This window comes from Apium graveolens, chromosome 3, assembly GCF_009905375.1.
Source record: "Apium graveolens cultivar Ventura chromosome 3, ASM990537v1, whole genome shotgun sequence".
Lineage (NCBI taxonomy): Eukaryota > Viridiplantae > Streptophyta > Magnoliopsida > Apiales > Apiaceae > Apium > Apium graveolens.
Genome location: NC_133649.1, coordinates 37,026,032 through 37,036,947, shown reverse-complemented (window position 1 = coordinate 37,036,947; position 10,916 = coordinate 37,026,032). Strand labels below are relative to the sequence as shown.

At 33.7% G+C, this 10,916-nt stretch overlaps 1 protein-coding gene across 1 annotated transcript; it reads right to left on the bottom strand.

Annotated features, from left to right (window-relative positions):
• Positions 1–2,557: 2,557 nt before the first annotated feature.
• On the bottom strand, positions 2,558–10,642 carry LOC141712140 (uncharacterized). The gene is made up of 14 exons (XM_074514957.1): positions 10,376–10,642; positions 8,910–9,000; positions 8,685–8,769; positions 8,322–8,406; positions 7,289–7,358; positions 6,910–6,979; positions 4,955–5,000; positions 4,597–4,843; positions 4,305–4,510; positions 4,100–4,174; positions 3,603–3,672; positions 3,346–3,426; positions 3,008–3,087; positions 2,558–2,915 (listed from the first exon to the last, which is right to left on the bottom strand). The coding sequence occupies exons 1-14, from the start codon at positions 10,489–10,491 to the stop codon at positions 2,837–2,839; spliced, it is 1,401 nt and encodes a 466-aa protein (XP_074371058.1). The 5' UTR covers positions 10,492–10,642; the 3' UTR covers positions 2,558–2,836.
• Between the last annotated feature and the right edge of the window lie 274 nt (positions 10,643–10,916).

Sequence of the window (10,916 nt, the reverse complement as noted above, 5' to 3'; positions counted from 1 at the left end):
ATTTCTTTGGCATAGCCCTGAGTACTTTCCGATTGATTTTGGATTACGGACTAGTCATTTCCAGAAGAGATATGGAATTCATCAAGGTTAAGAACCTTCCTTAAGCATCTTTGACACTTTCATCTCTTTCCAAGCTGAAACCTTCATAATCACTCATTAGCATACTAAGTTTGACTTCACGTACCTTGGATGTACCTTCATGGCTGACTTTGATAGTATCCCAGATTTGTTTATCCGTGGTACAAGCTGATACTTTACGCAACTCAGTTACCACCATTCCATTTAGAAGTGAATTCATAGCTTTAGCATTAGAATTCATAACATTGAATTCTTCAGGAGAGAGTTCCTTGAGAGACTTGGGCTTGCCATCTTTCATTGGGACTGTAAAGCCATTTTCTACAGTATCTCATTCAAAAGCATCATGCTGGAGGAAGATTTTCATGTGAAATTTCCAATCGTTGTAATTTTCAGCACCGTGAAGCAACGGCGAGTAATTATTCGAATACCTATCTAATTGAGCCATGGATTGCTAGCAAAATAAACATTAAATAGAGAATTAAATGCACCTGCTCTGATACCAAATGAAATTAAAGGCACAATCTATATATATTCGATATTCTAACTGACAAGACAAATGGGACAGTCTCTTTAGTAAATGGGAAAGACCCTTTACGAATGAGACAGACAATGTTACAGTCTCAATTAATTTGCAGAATGTAAATTACTGAAAAATAAATGCAGTAATATGAAAAATAAACAATTCAGAACACCAAGAGTTTTTACTTGGTTCGGCCCATAGTCCTAGTCTATGGCCTACGTCCAAGTCCTCATGTCAACTAGCATAGAGAATGTATTATATCAATTTCAATTAAAGAACTTAGAATATTTTCCTTGATTACAAAAGATAATACTAAAAGAAACATTTCCTTAGCACACTTGCTACCTAGCACACCTGCTATATCCCAGCTCACTGGCTATCTTAGCTATTCTTCTGAAATCAAGCCCTTACCACAACCCGACACAAGTTGATATGAATACACGTTACAAAGAATAAATATGAGAATTACAACTCAATCTATAATCTCGCTCGACTGGATATTCAATAGAAGAATAGAGAATAAGAGTGATATTTCAGATGAAGAATAAGGCGTGTAAGCATTAGTTTCAAATCTGAATATATGAGTTGTATTTATAGGCACAAGTTCTAACAGATTTGATTTTTCAAACAGTAGATAAGATAGATAAGGTTGAAACTGTTTGATTTAAAAATAATTTGAATAAGTCATTAAAGAGTAATCTGTTAGTTTGTTTAAAAGTTATAAACCAAAGATAAGTGTTGAATAGTTCAAACAAGATTTATCAGGTAGGGTTTATTTGAGATAAGCTAAAAGTAGTTTATCCAGTCATACATAAACCCTAACAAAACTGTCTTCATCGAAACTGCATTCTCGGAAATGATGTTGCCGTGTTCTAGGTTGAATGTTTGAAAATAGATCATCGTAAACCTGTAAGTTAACACTTCCAAGCCCGTGAACTGAAATGATTGTCCAGATAGACACAGAGAGCACAATTCTTGATAATTCCTTTGTTCACAAGTTTACCAATTCTAGAGTTGGTAAATTCAGTACCACCACCATTATAATAACCTAATAAGTCTGTGACTAGACTTTTAAAATCGTTTTTTCTTCTGTAATGTGGAAGAGAGCGAACAATGAATTAGAAGAACACTTCAACACAAATATCATTTATTTATTTAGACTCTAGTCTGACAATATGATACAAGGAACAAATAACATTAGAACTTAAAAGCATCAATTGTATGACAAACAAGAGCAAATAACAAAGTTGCGTCTGTCGTTCGTTCTATGAACTTCGGTAATCTCGAATTCTCAATGACAGAATTTATAATAACATGCAGTAAGTCCCTTCACTGATAATCCGAGTATTTCTATGCATGTGTTCATGGGATGTTTAATCATATCCTTGTAGATGCAAAGCCAACATATGTATATCCAAAGGTGAGCCAACCAAAGACACTATTAATGTAACCATTTAAGAACTTGCACTATTTTGCAAGTACAATCCTTGTACTCTGCTTTTTGACTAGTTACAATAGATCTATTCACGGCACACAAATCAGTTTTGATGGCAGCAGTTATATGGTACATAGAGTGAAATTTAATATATTGAAGATGTCATCTTCAATCTGTATAGGAGAAGATATTTTCTGAGTGTATCTAACTCAAGTTCTGACCTCAACTAGCTAAATAGCCTAGTTAATCGCAACCAGTAGCCCAGTCAAACTCACAAGGAGTTGATTGACTAGAAAGTCGGATAAAGATTTTGAACTAACTCAATTAAAAGACTTGGTTAGGCTCGAAAGAGCTTGAAAGCGTCAATCACAATATTTCACTTTGCACTCGAAGTTTGACTTTGGTTGATGCCAGATTGTCTGGCAGATAACAAACTTCATAATATTTTAAATACTGAAGCAGAATAGCAGATAATAAGCTTTATAGCCTTCCCCAATACCCCAAATGCAAGAAAAAGAAAACAATTCGGCGGTTGAAGAAAGCTATATTAATATTTACTAGCTTCCCATGATCCACATTAAAGAAAGCCAACAGTGCAATGCATATTTACAAAAAGAACTTAGTATTTTTTTTCCTGCACAACTACTTCTAAATCACCACTTCTCTTAAGACCACAACACTTGCTTCTTTTCTAAAAAACTGCAGTCAGAAGTGTGCAACGATTTCTTGCATTGATATCTAGCCTTTTCTGTTTTTGTATCACAGTTACAAGTGAATATCATCAGTTAGGTTAATATTTACAGCTACACATCGTACACGGGCAAACGTTCCTCAATAACGATACGGCAAATAGGGCACTTCTTACATCGTTCCGAGCAGTTGCTGCACCAAATATAAAGACAATAATGATGTTAGGAATGAGGAATAAAAGTACTCGTGATGTTTTTGAAAAATGGCGGCAGTAAGGAAAACACCTGCAAAGGATACGATGGCGACATGGAATGAGGACTACACTTATCTCCCCCTCAAAGCAAACCCTGCATAAAACTTTTTCCTAGCCAATTGCATATGAACAAACACTGCTTATTAGTGTAAATTAACAATATAAGTAGATCTGCACAAAACAGCAAGGTTTTGATAACATCTGAACTTAAATCTAGTAAATGAAAAGAAAATTCAAGACATAATATATATTTTGAATCATTGACTGTTATTATTTCTGCGGTGTACCAGTGTCTTAACAATATTGTCAATATCAAACAATATTGTGAATATCAAACAATATGTGGTTAGCAAACGAGTAAGAACTTACATTTTGAAGTCTTTCATACTCCTGCTGGCTGAATTTTGTAATTTCTGTTTGCTCACCAAGCGCAGCTTGAAGTCTCCAAACCTAAAAAAAAAAGTATGGGCATACACAATTATTAGATAAGATTTAAATAAATCCTAAATTAGGCATGACAAGAAACAACTGCTTATTTTGCATTAAGTAATAAGACATGGAAATTGTATATGCTAATATATAATCACCAAAGATACGATACGAATAAGTACAGCGTTCATAATTACCTCCTCTGCAAGGTCCTTCTTGGGCATTTTCTTAACTATTTCAGGTGGATAACCACAGAAAGTGTCATAACTACATAAATAGAAAAATGACATGAACATCAGTATAAAATGCTACAACCAAACTTCCTTATTATAACCTATATAGCTTCAACCAAATATAATACAAGAAAGCTTCCAGTACTAAAGAAGATGAATATAGAGGAGTTAGTAAATAATGTATCATACATTCAAGAAGCAAGCCTTGAATAGAGTAGAGAAATATATAACATTAATCGTCCAACAAAAGAATGCATTTATTTCTATATGTGGGGTCTCTATCTTCCTTGTAGCTGTTTCTTGGCCACAAAGAAGTTACACATTTTATTCTATTCAACTACATGCATACACACATGGAGGACCTAAAAAGATTAAAAGCTCAGCAATTTGTAAATTACACCCTTAAAACACATACACACGCCAATGTGAGAATATCTTGATGGTTGAATCACAATACATACCCAGTGGCCCCATTTTGAAAAAGTCGTGCACGCTCTTCTCGACTTCCTTCATCAATTGACCACCAACCCAATAGCCTGTTTGCAGAGATGACTATAAAGTCAATAGACTGGTATTTATCAAGACTGCATCTAACTATTCCGAATCAAGGCAAGACGAATCTTCTTAATTTTTTTGAATTGGTCTGGAAGCATGATCAAGATATACCTGGATCCATGATTCAGGAACCCAAAGCATTCTTGAACTTTCGAAGAGAACACAAAATATCTTCCTGTAGCAGTACCACCACGCAGCAAAAGCACAAGTCTCTCCACAAATCTAGAGGCGGCGAACAGGACTCCAGCTCCTTGCAGTAGAAAAAGGGGAGAAAAGAGAGCTGGAAGAGGGATATCTCTAGCACTAGCAGGCTGTCCCTGAAACTCAAAATAACTTAATTGTTAATACATTCCAGGAATTGATCATGTCTTAACAGAAAACCAAATGACCACGCAGATGTTACCTCTAAATGCATACATAGAAGAACTTGGAAAACAATGATAGGAATCTTCATTATATGGCCACCAATGTCAGGAAGAGTACAAATTCCATCTTGTGACTGATCCTCTGGAAGCACTACCAAGCCACTGTTCCAGTCAAGGTATCGAATTGCTGAAGAAGATGAGCTGGCTTCTTGAGTGTAAGACGATCTATGAATCATTGGATTGGACCACTTTGTGCAAACAAGAAAGGCGAAGCATTGTGCAATTCTGCAAAATAGGAAAAGGGTTAATGCTCATTCATTTCTGCCCGGGATAGCAAGAGAAATATAATAAAATGAAATTTCCAAATAAATGTGATACTTATAGAACGAAGAGTACCCAAAATTTATAAATAGGTCCCACCAGCCTAGGGCACCCACATCACCTGAAATATTTATAACAAAAGCTATCAGATCATCCCACTAATAAAAGGTCAAAAATAATGATACGAACAATTATAAGGTACTTAGTTACAAACATACTTTTTAAATCCCTAAATAAAAATATAAATATTAAGGAACTGAAATAGAATTTAGGGATCAGAAATTTTCAGCTGAAAGTCTGAAACAAGAGATAATACTAGCCAGCACTGCCAAAGGGCTCTTCCCTATTGGTATCACTCTCACCCCCTCCACAGGATTTAAGGATACAAATTTTGTCACAGAAAAAGGTGGTTGGGTGGGTTCAAACCTCCACTCCTGTTTACATAGCGCCAATTACAGAAATCTGTATATAACATGAGAAATGTGCACTTCATGCATGCATTTTTATTTTGAACCACCTATAATATAAAAAATATTAAGAATAATACTGGTAATGTAAGAAAAAATAGTTAACAATCTATTCCTTGGAACAAAACTAATTACAATTACGACATTCAGATCTCAATATATAAAGGAGCAAACTTCTATAAAATTTTATATAAACTTCAAAACAAAAATGAATGAACTAAGAACAGAATTTTTATAGTCATTTTTACAGCAGTCCCAGACAAAAATAAGTATAACATAACTTAAAGACTATGTTACTCAGACTCTTCATTTGATCATCGAGTACCCGTGTCGGACACTTGACACCCGGACATGGACATGTATATTTTTCAAAATATTGCCGAGTCCGATACTTAGACACGTATCCATGTCGGACACTTCTAGTCCGAGTAACATAGCATAAAGATAAACAAAAGAGTAACAACCCTCGCAAGTTGCAAACAAACAATTTAATACATTCGAACAACAGCAATAATGATAAGAAATATAAAAAAAATGTGTGGTTCGCATATGAAAATATAATTAGTTTGTGCATGTTTTTGGCAACACAAATTTGGTTTAAATGATCACATATTTGAGTAGAAATATCATAGTTATTTATACAGTAGTCACATAAGAAAATGAGTACAAATTAACTTGAGAAAAAAAAATAGCAGCTCCCCTAACTAAATAAAATAAATACATCTGAATAATTTCAACAGGAATAATTATAAAAAATTATCAAAAAAAATTTCCTCTGCACATGAAACTATACTTGTATAAAAACCACATATTCCGCGAAAACGAATATATTATGTGGTTCAGTGTCATAAAAGATATATATATCATCTTTAATGCCCCGTTTTCGGTACAGTCTTCACTTTTCACTTTCCCACATATTTAGGTTCAACTTTAGAAACCTAGAAGTGACTGGTGAAGTGATTGTGAAGCAATATATTTCTGTGGATCAGGCACCAGGGAACAGAAAATCAACATTCACGTACACAATGTTTCTTTTAGTATAGTTTAAAAATTAAAACAGAACTGCATTTGCATAAATGTGATGTCGCAATACTAATTACAGAAATCTGTATCTGGCATGAAAAATGTCATATGTACACTTCACCTGTAAACTATAATGTATTCAGTACTTTCAAAAAAAAAAATTACCAATTTTCTGTTCCATAAGTGTTAATTTTGTGTTGTTCCAAGCTAACACTTTCCGAACAGATATATACAGCTTGGTATAATTCAAATATATTCACATTATAATCTTATCTGTAGTATTACAAGGTGGACCCTCACAAGTTCTGAGGCTAATTCCCAATCCAAGTTTTATATATGCGGATTTATCATTTGTTCAGTTGCAACAACAAAATGAACAAGGGGAAAAATGATGAGAGTGACAGAGTCAGAAGGTTAGACTTTGTAGTAAAACAAAAATATATACTGAACTGGAAAATGTGACTGAGCTCATACTGCCAAATTCCATTTACTAATATTAACACATCCCATGCAGAAAAATGGATCAGAAGGGAGAGTTACCATTCAGCTTGAGGAGGGTAAAGACTGTAGCTGCAACAAAGAAAACCATAGAGATGGCCACCCAGAAATGCTAAAATCAATTAAGAGTCATTCAGTTTCTTATTCATATTTAAAATTTACATAATATTTAAAAATGCATTGCAAATGTCTTATTCTTTATTAGCCATCACAGAATAAAAAGGAAGATAAGGATCGAATGAATTATCAGGAAGATGCATTATACATTTATTACATATCTCAGATTCTACCAGCTAGTTCAGGAAAAACATGAAGTTGCAGTACAGAGATGGAAACCTTCCATTACTGGTGACACATAACAAGAATTGACATGCAACATTCATGATGAACTCGTGTTCAATCCAACAGTTAAAAAACTTACAGGAAGTGTCTCCCATATTGCTTCATCGCTCATGCTATCATCGTCTCCTGGTAATAAAGCCTTGCACATTCTGAACACAACAAAAGATAAATCATGGAAGTTCCCCATGACTTGCAAAAATGAATTATAAAATACATGGAAGATTTAGTGCTCCATAACATCATCGACCTCATTATCTCCTGGTGAGCAGCTTCTCATTGTTTTATTATGATCATCAACTGTAACTAATATTAATCGTATTTTATTTTTGCTTCTTTCTCCAAATGAGATGTGAAGCATCTCTTCTTTACAAATTAATCCTTCACTACATACATATAACCCTCTGCTCACATAATTTCAGGCACAGCTCTCAAGGAGAAAATACAAAGGATAATACCAAGAGAATCCCAAGTCCATATTAATAAGCATCTGAAGCATGAGACAAATAAATAACATGCAGGAAAATAATTACAATGCAGGAGCTCCCACTACAGCACAAAGATATTACAACGTAATGTAAGACTAACAAGTGTCACGCCCGATTAATTGTTTGGTCTTCCCAAATTAAAATTTGAAGAGTGAAATCTTCATTAAAGATTCTCAATAGTTTGCTTGGATAGATACATATTTCTTCTTTTCAAAAAACTCACTCGCCAGGATCAACTCATCACCACGAAAATAATTATATCTGAAACAGAGTATGCAGTTTGTTTTTAATAAATTGGTAACTAGAGTTTTAGAAGTTATAGCTATTAATGCTAAAATTAGTAATACATATAACAGTGCTTGACTAACATACAGGTAACAATTATTTTTTAAGCATCTATAATCGATAATGATAATTAACAGAATGAACTTTACCCATCAGATTTAAAACTAATAGGAAAAGATAAAGTGTGAAAGAACAGATTGGAAGAAACTACGATAAGCAATAGACATATTTACCACCAACGAGTTCAGTGAGATTGTGAGAAAAAAGACATATAATAAAGGCGTTGCGACTACTTTCCTATATAATATACCCTCCCAGAGTGAAATATGTGAGTATTGATACCTGAAGTTGTCAATAAGGATAATTATCTCAAATGCTAACAGCGGAAGAAAGACAATCTTCAAGCTTACGGCTGCATATTCATTAACTGCAAAAAATATTTGTTCAGTTCAGTAAACATTACTTATCAAATGAATACAACAGCAACGTTTTTATGCAATCATGGTAAAGATGCACTGGTTGTAGGTAATAATTTGGTAGTATATAAATTCTTTGTCCGGGATAATTTTTGTTATTATGTCCGATCGCAGCCAAGTATTTTACAACATACTAGAACCTAAAATAAACAAATAGAAAATAACATTCAAAATGCTACATTATCAATTCTGGTAGAACAGAATTTCATGCTAATGAATGCTGACATACCATACAAGCTCTCGAGATAAATACAGAGAAGAAGCTCAAATGCAATCAGCAATGGTGTTGCAACAATGGCATGGCATGGTGCCCACTGTAGAAAAAGATGAAAAAAGAAATGATACATGGTAGTTGTACGGTGGAAAAATTTGAAATCCATCCATTTAACATTCTTTTAGTCTACTTAAATCAGCAACAGATTACAGAAAATAGTCAAGAGATAAAATGCCGTACATGGCGATCATGTGGGACTGAGGGAGCAGGTAATGAGAATCTTCCGCGAGAAACAACTGCATGGAATAGCCAAAGTGGGACAAAAATAATCCTGCACATTAAAGATTAAATTACGGTACAGATTGTGGGTTGGGGGATATGTGCGGGACTAAAGTTATCTGCATATAGTCAGATAGGTGGGCACTGTAATATACGTCACCGAAAAGTATAGCTACATAGAAATTTCAAGTATTCAAGTTATAGATAAGAATCTAGCCACATATTCCCAAAGTCAACACAGCTAGCAATGACCCTCATCCCCATCTCCTCCTTCAAGAAACTCACCGTAAAAGCAACCGAAAAGCTACTAGTGTAAATCTACAGCTAATGAAATCGCTCATTATTCGACTTCAAGATTCACCTTAATGGAATGCAACAGGCAGTCCAGCTTTACATAACAACAGTCAATAGGAAGTGCTGTTTATTGTGTTTCAATAATTATCTTAACTCATTAAACAATATCAAAAATCAATAAAAGAACCTTGAATTAAATACGTCCATGATTAGTCTTCTTATCAACACAAGCAGAAAAATAAAAAATGTGAAAGCAGTGAGTCCAGTGTTATATTTCTCTCTACTCATATTCTCTTTCCACCCTCTTTAAAATAAATAAACACGTGCTTTGAAAAAAATTCCAGAAGAACTTTACTAAGTTTACTAACTCCTCATATCATTCTAAGAATTTTACAGAAGCAGGTGAAAATTTTAGGCAACTCAACAATCAATTTGGAATTAAAAAGTCCAAAATAAATTCTCGCACATGTAACTTCAATTTAACTTCAATATAGAATAATCTGATGCATATCATGGATGATTTGAAGCTGCGGCAGGTCTCAACATTTCAAAACTGCAATTTTCACTTGAATTTCAAAAACAAAATCAGGAATTTAAGCGGTTCAGAGCTCCTAAATATCCAAAAACAGAAACTTTAAAAAATCCCAGGTAAAAATTTAAGCAGAGATAAGCTGTAGAAAGACTTACACCTAAAATGGAAGGATAATGACAATACCCTTAAACCGAAAGCTGTGTAAATTTTATTACCTCTTCTCCTAATTAAAAAGAACATAGCATAGAGGTTACAAGTACGAACAATCTTAAGAAACGAAATCGTATTTTCTTTTCCCATCCCAGAAATAATTTTTACACAATCGAATTCCAGCTATAATAATACTATTGAAACATCAAACCATCAACAGACCATCATCAATTGACTTTCAAGAATACCCAAATTAAAAATTACAGACTCAAAGTACACATCTTTAACAATCTCCGATCAATTCAAAACAACAAAGCATCGACAAATTGAATAAAATTACTGAAATCAAACAATTAAACAACCCCGGATGAAAATCAAAACATAACTGAATCTAATTCATCAAACAATTGCAAATTATAGATACAAAAAACACAGGAAAAAAAATACTCACCACCAAGAGTAGAACACATAGTGATCGAGCTTAGCAACAAGCAAGACAGTGAAACTGAAGAGAAAAAAATGGGCACCCAAGATTTGTAGTGACCCAGCAATTGCTCGCCAGTTCATGATTCAATTCTTCTAATTCTTCTAAATTCAACAAAAAGATTGGATTTTTAATCTGGGTTTTCAAGAAAATGAACAAGATGAGCTAAAAAGTAAAAATTGAGTTTTTAATTTAAGTTAGTGGGCTCCATACGAGATAATGTTTACAAAAGAAACAAAACAATTTAATGGCTTTTTCTATATCTGGATTTTGGTTTCTTTTGTATTCTGAAACTTAATCTTTACGCCAAAGTAACGCTCTGTTTGGTCCAAGAATAATTTATTTGAGTTTAGATGCTTTATTCTTATGTCTTTAATTAATGTAATGATAGTATAAAAGTAGCATTGTTTAGTCAGACAGACTTGACCTGAGGTTGCACAGTTGTACAGTTGTATCGTATGTAGTATTTATTATTACTAGCGTACGTCTTGATTAATATTTATATATT

What these genes read in the sequence shown, in the direction of transcription:
- LOC141712140 (XM_074514957.1), bottom strand. Translation starts at nt 10,491, where the DNA reads ATGAACTGGCGAGCAATTGCTGGGTCACTACAAATCTTGGGTGCCCAT. An exon ending in TTCTATGTATGCATTTAGAG is followed by an intron (nt 4,511 to 4,596) that starts GTAACATCTGCG and finishes TTTGAGTTTCAG; the next exon opens with GGACAGCCTGCTAGTGCTAG. An exon ending in TTTCAAAATGGGGCCACTGG is followed by an intron (nt 3,673 to 4,099) that starts GTATGTATTGTG and finishes CTATTTATGTAG; the next exon opens with TTATGACACTTTCTGTGGTT.